This window comes from Parus major, chromosome 3 (genome assembly GCF_001522545.3).
Source record: "Parus major isolate Abel chromosome 3, Parus_major1.1, whole genome shotgun sequence".
In the NCBI taxonomy this organism is placed as follows: Eukaryota; Metazoa; Chordata; class Aves; order Passeriformes; family Paridae; genus Parus; species Parus major.
Window position 1 is genome coordinate 86,790,732 of NC_031770.1, and position 22,626 is coordinate 86,813,357.

The window sequence follows — 22,626 nt, forward strand, 5'->3', positions numbered from 1 at the left end:
GCATTGATATCTGCAGCTTGCCCAGCTATAGTGCAAAAATGTGACATTGCCACCTCTGGAAATATTGATAACTATGTAAACTTTCTTATGATGTTTCCAGTATCCAGACATGAATTAATGGTTTTTACTTGCCCGGTCTTCAGGTTTATCTTGTTCTATACCCCTTTTTGTAAGTTTATTCAACTGTCAACTAAATCTTATTTCTTAACTGATATATTTTTAGGTGTAGCTTGACTTCTTCATTCTGTACTGCAGTAAGTATTTCTGCCCTCAGTAGGGGGATGCCCCAGCTGTGCACTGATCCAGCAGTGCAGGGGTCTACCTCCCCATGGCCTGATCAGGTCGCTGGTTTAACCCAGTGCTGGGGTCAGTGGCTGCTGCCTGCTCTGCTCCAGCTTCAGCTCTGGGGTGATCCTTCTGGGGAGGGGGTGACACCCCCACCTGTCCCTGCCTGACAAACCATGGCCCTCTGTGTGCACAGGGTGGGGTGTCTGGGCTCCGCTGCCAGGCTATTGCTGGCAGCCTGGGAGGAGGAAAGGTATAAAGGGAAACCCAAGCAGAGCCCAAGACTAGAGGAATAAGTATCAGTATCGTGTTCCTTCAAACAATGAGAAGAAATAATGCTAAACTTCAAATATTTAAAAATCAGTGCAAGCTACCGGTGATGTTTTTATATTTTATCTCTCTGGTTCTTGTATTCACTTATAAATTATATAGAAAGATATTGTTCTCAAGAGCCATGCATATGTATCTAAGATCTCAAAATTATATTTAATGAAAAATAAATGTCAAAGTTTCAGACCAAGGAAATAAATTTTTTTAATTGTTTAATAATTTTGTTTCCTGTGGTCTAATCTTATCTTCTTCTCTGTACTGGAAATCAAACCTTGTCTAAACTAAGAAGAAGTTACTTCAAAATACGTGGCAACTTTTCAAATTTACTACAGTCCAATCAGCACCAATTTAATTTTACTTGATATAGGTGAAATAATTGCCTGAAATAAGTCTATTACTGACACAAAGTACAATAAAAATAGAAAACGTAAATCTCTGGTATTAGTCACTAAGTTATAATAAATCTTACTTAAGATGAAATCAACAAAAAACAAGCTCAGTGACCTTATCAGCCCTGGTTTTCCATGCACTACACATAGAAAACTTTTGTTAACAGGTTATTTACTCAGAACAGACTTAATGAGACAATGCTAAAATGATGTTGGAAGGACCTTATGCTTTTTGCAAGGTTAATGTCAGTGTGACGAAATGATTACTTTTCTTCGCAGTCAGCTACTATTTTTATTTTTAAATTTGTAAGAAATTATTTAACAAATAATTGACTTTCTTTCTGTAACTGGACTATGCTCACAATATGTTTTTTAGTATTTCTGCTCATGTTTGTTAATTTTAATTCCTTAGATTTATGCGATAGATTTTTTTGCTAATATACATAATTGGCTTCATTATTGGTTATACATATGATAAACCTATTGTTTGTTGATTCATATCTGTCTATTATGAAATTTCATGGAATGATCACAAGTAGTTGTCAATAGTCCTAAAATTTTTGATACCATAATTAACTTGAACAAGGGAACTAGACACTGCTGAGCAATTCTGAAAGGAAATCTCTCCTTTTGTTTCAATTATTTTTATTTTCAACAGGATGTGAAATTTTCAGTTACCAGAGAAAACTAACTTTCTTTTTCTTTTTTATTTCTGTATCATATAAATTAGTATAGCATGCTAATTTATTACTGTTTTCCATTTTTGAGTATGCTCTCAGCAATCAATTGTGTTTTTTATCATGCATTGGTTTTTCTTTTCTGGGTAGAACATATTTAATTTTATTGCACAAAATTCTGTGTTTCTCCTTTTTGTCTTTTCAAACTAGTCAATTCTCATTAATTGGTATGTTTAATTTTTAGTCTTCTCAAATGGCACTCAAATATCTTTATTATCTCCTATTTAAAAAAATAAATAAATAAAAATAAACAGAATTGAAGAATCTTCATCTTCCTCAGGCTTTAACCCTAATAATGAAGTAATTTCACATTTGGTATATAGAGGTTTTATATATTCTTATAATATAAAAACTTATAATAATGTAAGTTCTATTATATATATAAGTTCTATTTATCTTCTTGTGAGTCTAATAAGAAGTAAATGAACTAGAGTATATGTATTTTCAAACATCAGATCCCAGGGTGATGATTCCACCACTTCCCTGGGCACCCTGTTTCAGTGAAGAAAGGTTTCCTAATATCCAGCTTTAACTTCTCCTAGTGGAACTTGATGCCACTTCCTGTCATTCTGACACTTGTTACCTGGAAGAAGTGTATCTCACTACAACCACCTTTCAGGGTGGTGTAGAGAGTCTCCTTTTCTCCAGGCTAATCAACCCCAACTCCCTCAGTCACTCATAGGGCTTGTGCTCCAGACCCTTCACCAGCTTTCTTGCCCTTTTCTGGAGCAGAGGGCCCAACATTGAACACACAATTCAAGATGCAGGTGAAAGTCTTGTTGGAAGATATGAAAATCTCTAGATTAGGATGCAGTTGTTGAATTGTGCCAATGAGCTCCAGGGAAGGCTGAGGCATCACCAATTGTGAAGTGGGTTGAATATAAAGCAGGAATTGGGAAAGGATGCTGTGTTTTCCTTATTAAGATATGAGACTGACTGATCCTTCCCATGCATGGATGACTTGAAAGAATAGGAGAATAACTGCTCTCTTTTCATCTTAGTGTCACTCTTATTAGTCTATATTAGTCTTCTCACATCTATGGCATTTCCTTGCCTCCTGTAACATTCTGATATGTGGAGGAACCTCCAGGTTGCCATCAATACATTAATGCCCCCAGCATGCTATGTGTGAGGTGCTTTTCCCTTTTTTTTTGATGTGTGGAGGGCTTATTTTTAGATAGGTAAGTATGGTCTGTAAAGCAGAGCTCAAAGAGGTGTCTTCAGCCCAGTAACACATCTTGCATAGTCTGAGCTATGGAAAAGTTTACAGGTGGTATTTTACACAAAAGTGCTTGTTATGTGGTATTATAGTCTGTCTCACACCAACTTTACAGAATATTTGGTTGTATTCAGCAAGATTATTTCAATTAGAAGTTTTCATACTTTGAAAAAGGATTAAAAAAAAAGGCAGGTTTCAAATTAAGTGACAGTTGCATTGGAAGAGAATGACATACTGTCTAGGTTACAGTCATAACCAATTTCCAGCCTTTTGTGTCTACAGTGAAACAAATTATAAATTTAGTACATTTTGCTCATGGAAATAATTTAAATGAAAATGTTTATTCATATCAGGAGGGATTAATCCATTGATCTTAATGGATTAATGCTAGGAATGTATTAGTGATGTATCAGGGATGTATTGTTCAGGGGTATTAGAATACGGATGCTGAATTTAAAGGAGAAATTTTAACATCTGAATGTAAATTATTTTCTGTAAGAACTACCAAAAATATTTTGCATTTGAGCATTTTGGCAAGAACATTTGAGATCTAATATGAGAAGGTCATTTTCTTTGTTACAACTAATACTTAAAAAGCCCCTTTTTTTAGTTTTTTTTATTTAATTACTTTTCCTGTGATACATGTATTCATTTTCATCTTTAAACCCAATGTATTATAATTACTGTAATGGTTAGAGTTTTTATTCACAGTAGATCTCAGAAATTCTTTCTAGGGTGGGAATGAAAAAATGGAACTTTACCTTTTAGAAATGTCTGAATCTTTTAGGACTGCCTGGACTAAAGGTTCATTTTTCCTGTTAATAACACTAAAGCTTTCCTAGTAAGAGCAAAATACAGAGATACTATTACAAGGCATTCCTGTTGGAAAAACAGAGTCAATCTTATTTGGCAGATTCTAATCTAAATTATATCTCGTGATACATGGTTTTGAATAAATTAGGCATAAAGTTGCAAAGGAAATATATTTTTTAGTTTTTCAGCAGATTAGGTAGTAATAGAAGCACGCACGAATATGTAATAATCAATGATTACTTTATCTCCTTCCAGAGTGTTCTCTTTTATATTGTCTCAAACCAAGACCCCAGAGATGGCCAAATATCTGCCTGCCCATGGAAAGCAGTGAATAAATTCCTTGATTTGTTTTGTTTACATATGTGGCTTTTGCTTTACCCATTAAACTGGCATCTCAACCAATAAGTTTTCTCACATTTACCTTTTGCTTTTTTCTCCCATCCTACTGTGGGTGCAAGTAGCTGGCTGTGTGGTGCTTGGCTGCCTCCCAGGCAGTGGGCAGTAACTGCTTACAAAGAGACCTAGGCACAGGTTGTTTGTCCATTAGTATTTTGTAAAATACTAGTATTTTAAGATATTTAGATAGAAGTTGTGGCACTTGTAAGGATAAAAGTGCACCACCATATCAGTCCTAGTGAATGGCTTCAAAAAACCAAAGATTTTTGTGTCTTGCATCATTTATCAAAAGCCTCTGCATTTCAACTTCATTTTGAGAAATTAGACCATCATCAACACATATCATTTTAATTCTGTATTCCTCCTGTAGGAAATCTGTGCTATTTAACTTACCAAAATTCATCATTTTATATTTATCATTTTTTGTTATATATGTCAATATACCCATCCTTTTTGATATTTATTTTATATTACTATAGGTAATTCCAGTTGGATATTCTTAATTGGTGAATATCACAAACTATATGAACAATCTATGTAAATAAAAGCATTCATGTGGAAATATTAATATTAATAAATATACTGTTAGTTGGTTTGAGTTCAGAATTTAAAGCTTAGTTTTATTTTCTGTTTTGTTAAACAGGTGATAGGTGTGAAGCAAATATAGATGAATGTATATCTTCTCCTTGCCTTAACAATGGAAGTTGCATTGATGGTATCAGCTCCTACAAGTGTCACTGTAAGAGAGGCTTCATCGGAACAAACTGCGAGATAAATGTTAATGAATGCTTGTCAAATCCTTGTCTTCATGGAAGGTGCCTATTTTTATTTAACTACTATTATCTCCATGATAATGTACCTAACTAACAATATTTAGGACTTAATGATACGGGAAGTTTGATAAATATACTTTTAATTGTGTTCCTCCATAAAGTAAGAGTACAAGCACACTTAAAGATGACAGATGTTGCTTACTTAAGCTTATGTAATATAGTGAAATTATCTCAATTTCTCTTGCATTTTTGTTCATTACCATAACTGGTATTCAGTAAGTGGGGATTTATTAGTGTTTAATATACTTAAAAGCAAATCTTTAACTGTTACATGCCAACAATTGAAATGGGAAGATGTCTTCTAATGTGACAATCAGAATCCTTACAAAATGCCTCAGCATCCATAGTATACACATTTGAAATCCATTATAAAACTATTGAAAAGTACCATGGATTACAGTAGGTGATATCAGACCAATATTTTGAAATGCATGGAATGATACTACTAGTGCTGGAATTACGGAGCTTCACCTGAATAACACTCTTGTGTATTTCAGATGCATAGATCTCATTGATGGGTACCGATGCTCTTGTGAAGCAGGATGGACCAGCTCAAGATGTGAGATAAATATTAATGTATGTTTTCAAAATATTTTTTTAATTATAGGGGAAAGGATAGTATGTTGTTGAAACTCAACTCTATTTAGTTAACCTCTTAAGTCAGTATATTGAAAATGTATGAAGGAAATTCAGTTGTTTAAAATCCATTCTGAAAAGTGCATTATTTTTTGCTTACATGACAGTGCATTAGAAAAGACCATTACCAAAATGTCTAATGAGGTTTACAGGTGAAGTGTGAATGCTAAGTCTGGAAAGCCACAGCAAGCTAAGCCAACATTACCTGAATATCATTTGTCCCTCAGTTTTCAGGATGAATAGTATAATTACCTAATCTGAGTGTTTGAGTCCCATTTGCTGTAGTTTAGCTGCATATTTGAATAGTAAACCTCAAGGTGCAATGTTCTACACTGAAAGTTGCCATAACTTGTCTTTAAATTTCAAAACACGTGCAACAGTAGAATTCTATGGTATAAAACCATGGGGTTATAAATATACTGCCCTCTTCATCCTCTGAATCTCATTACCAGTTTCATGTTCTCATAGGGACAAGAAGAGATCCATATATATAAGTCTGTGTTGTGCATATTCCCATGGTCAGCAAACCAATTTGTAGAAGGTGACTATGACTGGCAGAACAATGAACAGAGTTTACAATATTGACTACACTTTGCAGAAAGTATTGAATTGATTTTGACTTTTTTAGGTTTACTGCCAAATAGAGTTTAATCTGAACTTGAGTTATGGTCCTTTTAAATGCATTTGGTCTCATGAGAAAATCTGGCATGAAAAAGTCTGGCATGAACCTTCCTTCAGGTTCTCTGGCTTCTAATATTGTGCTACTGAATTGTCAAAAAACATTCCAAAATGTTATAAAAACTTCTTCTTAACTTATGTATGAATGCAGGGACTTTTTTTTTTTTTTTTTTTTTTTTTTTTTTACAGCTTAAAGTACTATATAACTAAAAATGTGTCATATGACATAAAATATGGTTCACAGTTCTTCTGTTGAAAATCCATGAAAGTCTCACACAAAGAGTAATTCTATCTGGAATATTTACAGAAAGAAAAAGCCAGAAAATAAGTAAGCCAGCTCTACAGAATAGTGATCATGATATAAGATATGATATTGCAAATCTGTATGATTATCAGCTGTTGCCAATGCTAATACAGACTACACTTGGGTATTACTTTCTCCTGAAACATCCATGATTTACACTTTTCTTCATTTGAGGAGAGCAAGAGATTAAATGACCTGTAGACAACATCATAAAATTATATTCAAAAGATAATCATATTTCATAGTGAGATGTTCAAAAATGCATAGATTAGAAATTCATGGGAAGAAACATTATACATATACCTTTGACAGATAAGTCTGTCAGAGTAACAGCTTCATTTTTGATAGTCTTTCTATTTGCATGCAATGTGATTCCCAGAATACACTATGCTGCAAGTGTCATATTTTAAAGGTTCTATCATTGCATTCATCCTGCTCAGACATGTATCATGCCTATGCAACTTATACAGTGATCAGCAAAGCTTTCTGACTACGTAGGGGTATGCACATCACAATTATCATGGTAGGCTTACACTCTTTAATTGTATTTTTCTAATTAGCTTCGGCCACTTCTTTTGTTTTAAAAAATAGTAATGATTTAATCCAGATTTTTTTTTTTTTTTTCACTTGAAGGTACATTTCTTTGTATTAAGGGCAATGTGATTTCATTTGGTGTAGGAGCCAAGATTTTGCTTAGAAGGGGGTCTGCAGGAGCGGCTTTTGTGAGAGCAGGCCAGGGGCTGCTTCTTGTTAGAAAAAACACTTTTTTGTCAGCTTCAACAAACTTGTTTCAGGGCAGAGTTGAGCCTTTCACTCAAGATGATGGCACCTTTGTACAAAGATATTTAAGAAAGAGTAGAAACCACTGTTCAGCAGAGAAAGGAGTGAGGCGGAAAGAAGCGTGAGAAACAACCAGGAATTATCTAAGGTCATTGAAGGAGAGAGAAGAGCTCGAAGTGCTGCAGCAGAGATTGGCAGAGCTGTAGCCCCTGAAGAGAATCATGGTGGAGCAAGTATTTGCCAGTATTTCATGAAGAGAACCATGCCAGAGCAGATATCTGCACTGCAGCCCAGGGAAGACCCCATGCTGCAACATGTGAATATCCCCTGAGAGCGCTGCTGCCCATGGAGTGCCCCGACAGGGGCAGGCTCTAGGCATGTGATGCATGGAGAGGACCCATGCAGGAGCAGTTTCACCCTGCAGCACATAAAGAGGACGGACACTGAAGCAGGGGAAAAGTGGGAGAATGAAGGAGAGAGAGTACCAGAGAGTAGCTGGTGCAAACTATGATTTGTCTCTCCCACCCCATCTGGACTTTTCAGGGTAAAACAAGGAGGTAGAACACTTTAAAACAGAGGAGTGACGTTGAGCCTAGGAAGAAGTGGAGTGTGGATTTAAGTTTTCTTTCTGTTTCTCGTTGGCCCAAAATCTATTTCTAGTTCCATGAACGTAAATTATTATTTTACACATGTCAAGTCCATTTTGCCTGTTACAGTAAATGGTAAGTGATCTCTCTGTCCTTATCAATCTAGGAGATTTGTCATCTTATTTTCTTTCCTTGTCATGAAGGAGGAGGGAGAGTGAGAGAATGAGTGATCATTACAAGGTCAGCAACTAAGATGATTCAAATAACCATTTAAAAAATAAAATATATTTATGTGTGTATATGTATTTCCCTAGGCATGCTTGGATATTTTTTTTCTTTACTTTTTTTATCCTGGATTTTTTCTTTTTATCTTTTTTACCCTGGATTTTTTCATCCTCACCTATGTTGCTATAGAATTTTAAAAAAAATACCCTTCAAAACTTTCTCTGGTTGACTAATACTTTTAGATACAAAATAAGCACTATATATCTTTGTAGTTATAGCCTACAACTTTTGCATATCAATTATGGAGTATATATATTGAAAATTCCCTCTCTACTATAGTTTTCATTGCTTTTTCATTTATGGAATTCACTCAAGAACAAGTAACAGTAAAAATATGTACACTGTATGAATCAGTTTGAATAGACATAATTTCCTTTGATATTTGCATACATTTGAAACAGTAAAATGAATGTACGTAATGGAAAATTGACCTTTCCCTCTGATAAACAGATTAATAATATGTGCAGTAGAAGCAATTATGATAGTAATAGACATTACTTCTTACTTTTTTTGGCTTTTTTCGATTCTTTGCTATGGTGGATGAGACATGACTGACAGATGTGCTTCTTCCATACTCAATTAAGACTGTCTCATCCTGTCAAAAAGGAAGCAAAAAGCATTTTGAGTCTTTACACAGGAGAGTATTCAGCTTGTTGGTGCTTCAGCATGTATCTCATAGAAAGCTACGATCAGACTGCATCCTAGATCTCTTTTATTTTATCTAGTTTTACTGATCTTTTCTCTCTATTTTCATAAAAGATAGAAACAAGTGAAAAATCAGGAAAATCAACTAATTTTCTGTGCAAAGGCACCACAGTTTATGCACATGCAGAGGCTACTTCAAGCAAATAAATATTTATTCATCAGGACCAGACAGATTGCACAAAAGACTCGGGTATGGAAAACATTGGTGGATGTACAAAGACCCTCAGATAAGGTGGATGCTCTTCATGTCCCTCTGAGACCTTTTCACACTGCAGAGTATTTTTATCTATTGCTAAATAGTTTAAAAAGCATTTGGTAAAGTAAGTTATTTCTTAAAAGAAGCTAAACTAAGGTTAACTTAGCAAAAATATAATGTGGTCTATGCACAAGATGCATATAGGTAAATCTAAGAGCAGGAGGAGAGGGAGACACCCACTTTATTCTGCATTTGTAATTACAGACCCACAGAACAATTTCAGTGAGTGTAATACTTCAGAGACATCCTGGCCATGACATAGGAAGTTTATTTTAAGTCAGAGTGACTGAATTAAAGAGTCTTTTAAATAGAAAGTAATAGGAAAAATAGATAATATCGATTGGAGAAGTAAAGAAATGGATGAGACCTACAAGAACATTGAAGATTAATTTCACCCCCGAAGTGCTAAACCCTCTGAGGACATTAAACTGACTGGCATATTTCTAATCGCTTTCATGAGATAATCCTATCAACTGATATCTTGTATCACAGATACTCTAGCAACAGAGAGTATAATAAAAACCAGGAATAATAAATTATTATATTCAGTTTCAGAAAAATAAACTATGTAAAAGTGAGGTCCACAAGCATATTGACAGCTATTAAACAAATAATGTTAAAAGCCCAGGTAAAATGTATGCTACAGCTGAAGAACACAAAGTGGGTCAAAGCCCCTGACTGGCTTAAGAAGGAAACTTAAGACTGTCACAAGGAAAAAAATGGCATTTTAATAAATGGAGAGCTTGCTTATATGGAAATAATAAAAGAGTTTTCAAAACATATAAATTCAAATGTTGGCAGGAACTTCAAAAGCTTAAACCAAAAATTTGAAAGTGTCTTGTAAATAGCACTCTAACTTATAAAAATTTCTTAACATCTATCAAAGTCTGGAAGTAGGGAATTGTGGGATTGCTTGGTGGCAAAACTAAAATGTGCACTCAAATGGGGTTGGAGAGAAGCTTAGTCAATTCTTTGCATTTGACAAATGCCAGGAGGACCTCACAAAATGGAAAGAGGGAAAACGTGGCAGATAAGTTTCAGTGTAAAGTAATATTCTAGGGAGAAATAGCCTCATACAACTGAATTCTACTCTCAGTTACAATTCAAGAAAGAATATTTGGAACATTCATTGACAGTTCCCTGAAATCACTGTCTCAATCTACAGACACAGCAAAGCATAGCAAAAAAACCTGCTGGGCATGATCAGGAATTGTATGAGAAACAAGACAGAGGACAATGTTTCCCTGCTACATAAAACTGAGGTGGGCTCACACATTGGTTACTGTGCACAATTCTGGACTTTGTGCCTTAAGCACAAGTAGAGTTAGAGAAACTACAGAGAGTAATAAATATTATGTGAATTGCTTAGCTGACATAAAAGAAGGTATTTAAAGGGCCAAAACTATTCCCTTTAAAGAGGGGAAACTAGAAGGAAATGTAATTAAGATGTGGAAAACTATGGTAGAGGAAGATAAATGGAAAATCTCTTCCCCAAATTCTGTAAAGAACAGACACCTGGGGTAAAACGATAAAAATAGAGAAATATTTGGAAGAGGACTAATGACTTTCTTTCAGAGGAAGCAGAGAACCCCTAGAACTTCCTGCCCCAAAAGGCTGGGGAGTCAGCTTGTCACTTAGTAGGTTCAGAAAAATTAAACATATCACAGACAACAGGTCCATAAATGAATGAAAAATTAATCAATCAGGGAAATACAGTTTATCATGTCTGATTAGACAGTTCTGCTTGCTGAAAGGAAGATGCATGGGACACAGATTTTCCTAAAGTGGCTTTCCCTCCACCACTAATAGACAGAATACTGGGCCAGATGGAGAACTGGTCTGATTCAGTATGCTCCTGCTTTGTATCATTCTCTCAAAATTGGATTTTCTTTTGTTATTCTTTCTCTTTTCCCCATTTTCATAACATAAAATTTCAAGGCAAAACATTCTTATCATTTTGAACTTCTTTTTGAATTATTTTGGGCAAAACAAACATTCTGAAAGGTGGACACAAGCTTTCCCCAGTTAATTACTTGAGATGTTGTAAATATATTTAATCTACCAAGCGAAAAAAAGTTTTGGGAAATTAATAATTGAACAAAATGGATACATGATTATATTAACTGCAAACAATAGTGTAACAATTTAACTTTATTTATACTTTATGTATTTATATTCACTTTATTTATAGTTTTGTCAATCATCAAATAGAAATACATCTGGACCATTCATCTCAAGGTCTCAATATAAATCTCATGCTTTTACATGGCATCAATACCATTGAGAATTAACCCAAAGTATGCACACTATAAAATAAGATTATTTTTTAAAACTTCTAAAGCATTTATTTACAGCCTTTATTTTTTATTTTCTGTGTGCTTTATTTTTTTATTTCATCCCAAATCCTTAGCCACATGGTTCTTGCTTATTATAAGAAAACCTTCTATTTTGACCTTGGAATAACAATGTTGTCCTATCATTAAATTAATGGAAGCATGCCTCTTGAAAGCATCTTTCTTTTGAGGTGCAATATATATCTTTAAATTCTTTCCTTATCCCTTTCTTTTCTCCCCTTACCTCCCCCCTCCCTCCAATCACCATAGAGGATTTGGATGAGTTCTCTTAAAAATTACTCCACTTTATAAATTTCATTTTGATACAAAGCAAAACTTCACTTAAATTTAAAAAGGCTATATTTACATATTTTTTTTTGCATCTAATCTCTTTTATAGAAATAGATTTTAAAGATTAGTTAGAAATAATTTTGGATTTTTAATCAGCATTTCCAAGGCAGACTAATGGAAAATAGTCCTTTTTGCTGGAAAATAAAAAAAACCTGCCTTCCAAAGTGCACCTCTAGATTTTTTTACTTAAGAAACAGTGTTGAACTGACACATTCTTTTGAAAAATAGTGGATTTTCACTATTTTTATTAGCTTGCCAAAATGTGTTCCCTTAGATTTGTTTCAAGATACAGATTGTGAATTCGGAGATAATATAATGGAGTATGTAAAAAGTTGGGCTTTCTTAGACAGAATAACCTCACTTCCAAAGACAGATGTCAGTATGGACCCATAGATTTGGATATGGAAGTAGTATATGCCTTGAGCAAAGTGCCTTTCTAGGTCACTTGTTGAGATTCCAGACTTCAGAACAATTCCCTGCCAGCAGAACCAGTGAACTATGCCATGCCAAGGTGGACTCTCTTATGGGACAGTCATTTTCTTCCTAGTAAAAACAAGATTTACTACACCATGACATTCAGAGAACAGGAAACACAGAGATAAAATAATAAATTATTGAGCTCTAATAAATGTAGTGGATATTGCATGACATTGTTTGAACTAAGGATTCTTAAGAGAATCTACCCTTAATAGAGGTTCATAACTAGAAATCTCAACATTCTTTCACATTTTGCCTTGTTATACTAGGAAAATCAATAAGGACCTATATTTACTGTAAACATAGTTTAGTAAAAATAAAGCCAGAAAATCACTGTTCTCTTGTCAGAAATATGTATATTCCATTCATTTACTTCTCCATGGAAATTAATACTTGTATTTAACTTTTGTTTGCCTACAGCATATATTTTAGAGATGCCTTGAGCCTTTATTTTAAAACATAATGAGGTGGAAGATCAATTTTAGCACTTTTACAGTGGCTGATCCTCAGTAGTCAAGTTGAACTGTATGCCTTGCTGGATATATCTGGATTTGGGGAATCCAGGTGGTTATTACTGTACTGACTTTCTCTGGGAGTTAAATACTCAATTTATAATAGTTCTTGTGAAAATAACTGTGCACTGCCATTATCTCTCTCTTTCTCTCCATTTTTTGGTTGATTATGTAAACCTGAGAAAACTCATAGAATCATCAAGAATTCTGGAACTTCTTATAGCAAAGAACTCACACTGATTATTGCTTTTAACAGCAAGAAACATCTATACTCCATAAATTTGTCTAATAATTTTTAACCCTTATATATTATGCTTTCACCAGTATCATGTGAAAATTATATATATATATATATATATATGTTGTAAAAATGGTTTTGAAAAAAATTTCTATTCTAAAAATTCTGTTGTATTATTTTTCTTAGATTTAACTTACTGTGAAGTATTTTAACTAGTACTTAAATCATGTTATAGTCTACATTCTTTCACATGCTTTGTAATAAACCAATCCAAGAACTTGGCACAACGTCTCAGTTTCCACTAACCATAAAAAGAGAAATAATCACCTGTCTTATTAAGTCATAGTATAAGTCACAGTTCCCCTCTCTGAAGGCTTAAGGGCAGAACTAGCAATTTTTCCACAGCATTCCAATAGAAATTCATGTTGATAGCTTGTCCATTATAATTTTTAATGTTTTCAAAGTTCATTGCCTTTTAGCAATACATAAACTCAAAGGATTCCATCTTAGGTCAAAATGGAGAAAGTCCATGCTTCACAGAAAAGACCAACAAACTCAGAATAAGAAATTCCTACTGAAAGGGACCCCTCCTGCTTTACTCCTAGGAGGTCAGATGTGAAGAAAGATATTTGGATGAGAATAAAGTGTGTTAGACTACCTAGACAACTGCCTAATTTTTATTTTGTTAAATCATTTATTTTCTTTGCATTGGCGCTTATTAAAGTAATCCATGTTTTGAAAGATGAGCTGGGAAGCGGAACATTGGTATGCTGTAAAGTGTGAGTACTGGGCATCCCTTGTGGATGTGAGGAAGGCTTGGGAATAAGCAGAACACCCCAAGCGAAGTCAGTAAGGGTGGGGCATTTTGAGGTATTTCAGTGACAGTGTAAGCAACAAACCCATTCAGAAAAAGATGATGAGAAGGCCTTATAAGCAGCTTTTCCATCATGGTTTACTTGTCTGTGTGTGGCTGTGACCCTGGTTTGGCTGAAGCTGCCCTCAAATGGAACAAATTAAACAGAAAGGGAAAAAGGGCAATTATGGCCACAGAAAAGCTAGGTATTACAGCTCCATTTGGACAGGTTACTTGCTCTTATAGGACAGAAAAGAAAATTTTACAGCCTATAAATACCCAGGTGTGGTGAGATCCCTTTGTCTGGCTGCCAGACATCCACAAAGCCTCTCCTGCACTCCCCCTCCTTATCAGAAGAGAAGGAGGAAATAAGAAGAGAAGCTTGTGGGTCAAGATAAGGACAAGAAAAGATTAAATTAAATTACTGCCAATTAAAAACTAAAATACTTTCCTTCCAACCCGCCAGAAAATGTGTTTCTGCAGAGGCTCCTCTCCACTTGCTGCAGCTCCTGCCAGGAGCATGGTCAAGCATGGGTTCTCCTATGGGCTGCAGCATCCTTCAGGGCACATCTGCCTGCTGTGGTGTGATGGTCACACATGTGCCAGTGAAGATATCTGCTCCTATGTGGTCCTTTGTGGGCTAGAAGGGACCAACCTGCTTCACAATGGTCTTCTTGAGGATCTTCCCAGGGATTCCTGCTGGACACTGCCTCCCCCTCCTTCTTCTCTGATCCTTCAGCCTGCAAGGGTTTTCACACTTTTTTCTCACATGTGTCTCACACTTTTCCACACATTTTTGTATGCTTTATATGCAATTTATTTACATTTTGTATGTATTTTGTATGCAATGTATTTACATTGCCGCTGCCCTGGCCATGGGGCCAGCTGTGCCCCGTGGTGGATGGTTGGATCCAGCTGGAACTGGCTGTGTCCCGCTGGGGCTGCCCTGGGCCGTGGCTCAGCTGCGGCCTGCGGTGGGTGGTGGATCCCGCTGGAACTGGCTGTGTCTGGCTGGAACTGGCAGCGTCTGGCTGGGGCTGCCCCGCTCTCCCCTCACAGAGTGCTTCCTCCCCCACCCCACAGCCCCACCCACCCACTGCAAGCGAAACCTTGCCACATGAAGCTATTTTAACAGGACAGCACCAGAGGGATACCCCGAGTTATCTCCATTTCTTGTGTTAAACGAAGCCGTGTGCCAGGCCTATAACAGCGTATTGCTGCTTGGGCTGGAGAGCAGCAGGGCGGTGAGGCCAGGTGGGTGTGAATTTGGAGAGTCTGGTACACGCACACAGGGCCCCAGTGCAGCCATGGCCACAGGGAAGCCTTGGGCCTCCCGGTCACAGCTGAGCGAGCCAAAAGTGCCCCAGTCACACAATGAGATTTTTGGTGTCCTTAGAGGAAAATAAAATGAAAGTAGCACTTGAAAAATATTAAGAAATCTGAGAGTAAAGTAATTGAAAGGAGTGCTTGAGGTTTGTACAAAGTCCTGAGGAAGAAAATTTGGGGACCAAAGCTGTCATTGTTATTGCCCCTTGATCTCTCAGTGTTATGACTGCTCAGCAAGACCTGGAGGTCTCAGCATGTCTCTGCTTCTTTCTAAATGGAAAAATTCTGCTGAGAAGTCCAAAACAGAGCTGAAAGTAATTTTGTGCATTTTGGGAGGAATTTAATTTTGGTATTGTTTTCTTTGTGGTGATTTCTTTTTTGCTTGGTTGGCCTTTGGATTTTGTGTGTTTCTGTGTGCATGAGTGGCTTTGGTTCTTGTTTTGTTTTGTTTGTTCCTAAACATTTATTGCTAGCAAATTGTTAGTAGAAGTTGCACAGAGTCTTAAGACGTTTGCCGTCAGATTAGGTTTTTGTCTCTAAAGCTTAAAAATTACGCATTTTTAAATTCCCATTCAAAATTAATTTTCAGATTTAGTAAAGACTGAAAAGACTCCATGAAAATAAGAAGGTGCAAGTTTAGGTATAAATAAACCAGTAATTGTGGCACTCCTGTATCAACAAATTTGTGTTTTGGAAAAGCTAAAATGACCCATCATTTGAATATTATTAGCATAGTTTTAATTTTTCTCAGTTATTCAGAGGCAGTTTTCCTTATTTGACTAGCAAGAAAATGTTAAAAGTTTTCTTATTCAGTTGGGAACTGGTCAACAGAGGTGACCAAGAAAGTATTTTCTCCTACTATATGGAAAAAGAGAGGGAATGTTTCTAGGACTGTGAGTCCCTACTAATGTTGCTCTGATTTGGTAGCTGTCAGGTTAGGGATCATAGTTAAGATTCAATCTCCTATTATTTAAAGGAAGAGAAAGTGAAAATAGCATTGGTGTTTCAATGAACTTGCCTTCAGATAATCAGGGTAGCTGGGAATTTTCTGCAGAGCCTGCTATTCCCTTATATCATGTTGTAAAATCAGTCTCTGTTGGGAGCTAAGATAGGTAAAACTTGGTAATGGTCATCTTGCAACTTCAGTTTGTCATCTCATGTCCTTGTTTTTATACTACAAACTACAGCATATGGTGATAATGTGGTAGCTCATCAACTTTGGGATAAAGTTATTCATGGCATCATTAACATAGTTGTGTCTTTTCACTGACACATTCTTGCATGAGTTAAGAGCAGTGCAGACTAGCATGTCTCTGGTAATAGTGTATTCTGGTTTTTTGCAAGTCTAATGACAAACTTTTAAGTGCAGCACACCACAATCCACTGGAAAGTGATAGGTGTGATTTCTTTCCTACAAATATCTGACATTTATCTTACTGTAAAATCTTATCAATACATTTGGAAGAAGACAATAACACAGTTTTGTTCCCAACTTGGTACAACTGTGATAGTGTATTGAATCAAAGCTGTGAGCATTTATCTGAGCTTTGAATTTATCCTTAGTTACTTTGATAATTTTGGTATTTTTTGGACTTTAACTTTTGAATCAAATCTAGGTAAAAATTTGATCCATTAATTGATATAAATTTAATTTATTCTGCTAATGAGATTAAATAAATTTTGGCTTTTTAGTGTGGAATACAAGTGAATACAAATTAAGAAGACTAGACAAGTTAATGGAATAGAAAAAAGAGAGTTGGAACTGGGAATTGAGATTTTTTTATAAACAATAAAAGAACACTACTGTCTGCCAACAAAGAATGTAATTAATATAGCAAAAGACCACTTCTAGAACCTAGACACAGGAATTTTGGCAGTCTGTAGGACTATCTCCATCTTCCTGTGGGATATATAATTCAATTAGCTTATGTAATGCTCACTAATAAATCATCCTATATACACCCAGCTGGAGAGCTTATAGGAAAATAAGTTGTTTTCTCACAATTCCCCCTGGATATCTGCATTTACATTCTGTCAAATCTACTGTAGTACCTGCAGAAAATGTGAGTGCCCTTGGATATCCTTAAAGAATTAAGGATTCTAAAGTTATGGGAGTGTGAAAATAAATTTAAAATACTGGATTTAGCTAGACTATTTGGGTTGCAGCTGCAAAATACAACTCCTTTGGGATACAGGTGAAAACTAGGTTTCTGTGATCAAGGGCAAACACACATTTTTTGCACTGGCTATTGCACTAACTAAACTCTCCTGTAGTTCTGGAGAAATATTAACTTGCTGCTAATTTGTGTGGTTTGAATTTGATGATTTTTACATTAGCCTTATCAGGAAATTGTTATTTTGTGAGCACATAAATATGTTTCTATTTGCAATATTAGGCATTAATTGATAATGAGAAAACATTTATCAAGAAATACTGATAAAAGGCTTGTGTGCATTCATTTATATAACTAATTCTTTATTCTAGCCATAATTGCCTTACTAATGTGTTTCTTTCACAGCAGTAGAGCCTAATGTAAAAAATTAGAAGAAATAATTGTACAGACTGGGGCTTGAAAACATGCTTTAAAAATTTAATCATGAGCGGGATTGCATATTTTTGGCTGTAAGACTGCTTATATAAAGAGCTATATTTACACCTCTGCAAGAATAATGAGTAGAAACAAGCATAGTGAGTATGAGTTGTAATCAAAGGATCACTATATAAACAAAAAATTGTGTCAAATTAGACACTACTGTTTATCGGACAAAAAAGTCCAATACTTTTTATAATACTTTTTCTAATCTCCAGATTTTGTCTCTTGCAGTTGTTGAGATGAATGAGTAACTAATGTGTTTGAAAGATGTGTAATCAATGTATTATTATTTCTCAGGAATGTGAATCTGCTCCCTGCATTAACGGCGGTTCTTGTCAAGATGGCATCAATACATTTGTTTGTGCTTGCCTGAGTGGGTACACTGGCAGGTTTTGTGAAGTTGATATTGATGTTTGCAGTGAGTCCACACTGAACTCAGTTCTGTGTTACAATGGAGGTGTATGTGTTGATGGACCTGGAAGAACATTTCATTGCAGGTTAGTATGAATACTGTCAAATAATTGCTTTAGTTAATACACATTGATTTTTTAGTATTTCAGGGCACTACTGATACTGTGTGCACTATGTGAACTCAAATGGATTTGGTGCTCAATCTAGTGCTCAAAAATATTGTTATCTTAAACCATTCACTGCTTAACATCAGACCCTTCTATCTGAAAAGTTATCTTCTAGTGCTTTTCAGAATCATGTATGGAAATGTCTAACATAAAATGACCTAAAATATTTAAAATGATTATGTTACAGATATGTTTGTACTCATGTATTTTGTACTCAAAGGGAAAATGAACTTGCAATCAAATTTAGATGACAGGTAATTTACATTTTACATCTGTGCACAGACACATATCCAAAACAATGTCCTAAAATCCATCATCATCATTCTCCAGCTGTTAAAGACTTCTGTTTAAATACATGTAATTTTATATCTTATATACTTGTAATATGGCTTTAAAATTAGACTAGACTGCTTTATAGATTGTTTACATTATTATGTCAAATCTTAATACCTAAGTCCCTTTTCAATTGCTACATTTGTAGAAATATTAAGATACTAAGAATTTATTTTATAAACACTCTTAAGAAAGAAATGTGTCTTCTCATATAAAATAATTTTTTCAAGGTCCCTCTGAGTACTTTACTCCCGTGAATCAACTGCAGCACTCATCTTGGTGTCATATGCAAACTGGCTGAGGGTGCCTTTGATCCCACTATCCATGTCATTGATGAAGATATTAAATAGTGTCTATCTCATGACAACTCAAAAAATATTATGGTTTAGCTTAGATCTTTCAATACATGCTAAAGTAATTCACACTCTTGATTCTGCAGTGGGTTACTACCTGCACAAAGACTTCTGTCATGACTCAGATGTCTCACAACCTGTTTCACTCAGTATTGTTTGATCACCAGTTTGAAAATTCAATCCTATGCATTCTCCTGTTTCTTCTTTCCCAGCCCATATTCACTCTAGACTCCTTTTTTCAAGCTTTAGGTACTGCAACACCCTTTCATCTTTCACAGATGAATCCTCTGAATTAAATGAAATTGCTTGTATTTCTCCCCTCTTCTGCTTGGGAGCTTACACCAAACATTGTAAGGATATTTATGTTGCACTTGCTTCTGAGCTCAGCATTGACCATCAGGAGGACTTCAAAGAATGAGAGTAGGGGAATTTGAAAGCAACTGTGATCAGAATTTTTAGTGTTGCCAAGATTACAAAGGTTTTCATCAGTGTTATAAGACCACAGTAAGGTAGCTTGATGTAAGATATGGCTATGATCCTACAAAAAGAAGTGACATGCTTGATATCAATTTCCTTTTGATGGGGTCCAGGGAAAAGACATCAGCTGATTTCCTCTCTTATGCTGAGATGCTTTAGAAAACAGACATGATTCCCTTTCCTATCATTCAGCAGGTGCTAACATTCCAAGTAATGTGTACAAATAGAAGTAAGAAACACAAAAAGATCATAAAGTCAGGTTTACTCCTGTACTGTGAATGTTGCAATGTGAACCCTATTCCTATTGTACCCTTCCATTCACATGTTTCAAGCAATCTGAACAATGCTTATGTACAGACTGGGGGATAGAAGTTATATGGAGGATGGAAAAGTGGAATTGAAAAAAAAAAAGGAAGGGAGAAATTACTACTCAAGCAAAACACCACAAACGTTCAAATAAATAGAGTCTAAATGCCTGTTACACACTGTGGAATGGGAAGCAAAAGGACATTAATCCAGCATTGCTTAGTATTATTAGTATTGCTTATTCTTGTTTTAGGAATATGTCTTGAGATGTTTTAATCTTGTGGCTGGTAGATCAGAAAACAGGAAGTAGTGAAAATGATCCAGTAATGGGCAAGTGTCAGGCTGCCTTAACTGTGAGCACCACTGCCAGCTTCAGCTATGATATATGTGATATTTTACTCAGTAGTACAATGAACATTTCAACTTTCCTTGAATTATGTGGGAATCAATTACATGAACAACCCTACAGGCCTCTTCCTGAAATGAATATGAAAAATACCCTTTGGGATAGTCCTTGAATTGTGTGTTATCTGAAATATCTTTCTGTCTTCAAACCCTTGGTTTAAAAATAAAACAACTCATTGGAAACGAGTGGGATGCTGGGAGTTGTAATTCAGTTCTATCCTGGGCAGATTGCCACTGATTCAGTGCTTCAGGAAACAGATTACCATCTGAAAGGATGCCCACCTACCTTCCTTTGTATTTCAGTCTTCTCAATTAAAGGTGCCGGCTGCCACAGCAATAAACACTATATGAATTAGCAAATTAATAATAAAGATAACATTGGGCTCAGAGGGCCTTTTAGAAGACAATTCAATCCAATATACATATGATTGATATAATATGTAATAGGAATTCCAAAGCCTTTTCATGGTATGTTCCAAGTATTCTGGGGAAGAGAAGCTGTTTACATAAAATACTCTGAAATTTCTTGTTGTATTTAATCCACAGTTGGCTCATCTCCACTTTTGCATCTTTTGTATGTTTAGCTTGGGATTTCAAAATGTAAGCATAATAATAATAAAAAAGATTCTTCCTTCCCCACTAATTCTTGCATTGGCCTTTTTCAGATGTTCATTTCAGGTACTTCCTGCTGATTAGGTTCAGAAGTCATAGCATCTTTGGTTAACTGTGTAGTGCTTTCAGCCCGATCAGATGAAAATAATGTCAACAGTCCTAAGACGGGTCTTGCCTTAGATTATGATCTTGAATATTATAGATTCATTGTACTTTTTCAACACTTTATAGGACATATGGGGTTTGTAATCAAGTTTTTTTTCACGAAAACAGAAGAAACTTTTGATGTCATTCTGTCTTTTTAAATCTTTTTTTTTAATAATTTATTTTTATTGTTATGTATTTATTGTTATAATTTTGAGAGATGTGTAGCACCACAAGTTTGACCCTTTTTTTGATTCACAAAGGAAGATTTGTGTTTTTTTAATCCATTTTTTGGTATGTATTTGACTACATAATTTGTTTCAGAACTGAAGATTTTTGGTAGCATCTTTACAAGATTATTTTATACACAAGACAGGTAAGAGTGAATATTTGATCAACAGAATTACTGATCATAAAATGAGAATTTTTTTTTTTCCTTCAACTCATGAGAGCTTAGAAAAAATCTAAAATAAGAATATGTTTTTCTACATTTCCTCCAAATAAAGTGCAATTATTTTTAAACATTATGATATCTACCTATCTATTCTTTTGTTCTACTGATAAGGAGGCAGAGTTTAGAAATTAGAGCATCTTGTTTCCAGTACCTATGTGTTCTAATTTGCTTGATCTGTTTGAGCAAGGAGCAGTAGTCCTCATAATTAGATAAGAATTCTTCGGGGATCTAGAAAAGGGATTAAAACAATTCAATATGGAGAGACTGTATGAGCAAAAAACTGGAAGACATATAACTGGCTGTGGTATGCAGACAGCATATAAGATAAGAAATGGTAATGTTGAACTGTTTATCTTAGAGCTTGTATAAGTTAAACAATATACTACTAGTAAGAAGCAAACTGTTGTGAGGAGACCCTAGAAGTGCAGTCTTGTAGGACAACCTAGGCAACTGTATCCAAAAAATCATTTTTCTTCAAGCTTGTTTAGGATTTGGTGTTTTGAAACAGAAATGTAATTTATCAGTAATGTACATTCAGTCTTTTACCCCAAAGGAAATAGAACTATTATTTGAAGTTGTTCATGTCAACTATACCTCCAGGCAATATAGAAAAAGTTCTTCTTTGCTTCAAAAGGCTTAACATGGGGAACATTTACACAGCTGTGTGCCCCCATCAACTCAAAAAGTAACTTAATAGTAAAGTGTTTGTTCTGAGGCTTACTCAGGTCTTGTTTGCTGGGTAACAGGAAAAACATACTTCCACTGGAAGATTGCTAATTGAAAAGCTTAATTTCATTTAGATGGTGAAAGACAGCTTGCAAGGTTTGACCAAAGTTGCAGAGTACACATTACACAGAGCTATGAATCTGAGTTCCTCACCCCACTGAAATAAATGTAAGAAGCAAGTTAATTTTTTATATGGAAGAAGCAACCTCACTGGACCATTAGAATCTCTAAAACTGGCAAGTCATAAAACAATAGGTTCTCATGTTTGCATGAGCTGTGAATATGTACACAGTACACTCTGTTTCATCTATGAGAACAGAT

General features: G+C 35.3%; 1 protein-coding gene across 1 annotated transcript in view; it reads left to right on the top strand.

The window, feature by feature from the left end:
- EYS (eyes shut homolog) overlaps window positions 1–22,626 on the top strand; it is a 706,806-nt gene that overhangs the window by 295,606 nt on the left and 388,574 nt on the right. Inside the window, exons 25-27 of the mRNA XM_015621104.2 lie at window positions 4,813–4,984; window positions 5,500–5,578; window positions 18,215–18,414. Coding sequence (XP_015476590.1) covers window positions 4,813–4,984; window positions 5,500–5,578; window positions 18,215–18,414 — 451 coding nt within the window. The remainder of the gene's footprint in view (window positions 1–4,812; window positions 4,985–5,499; window positions 5,579–18,214; window positions 18,415–22,626) is intronic.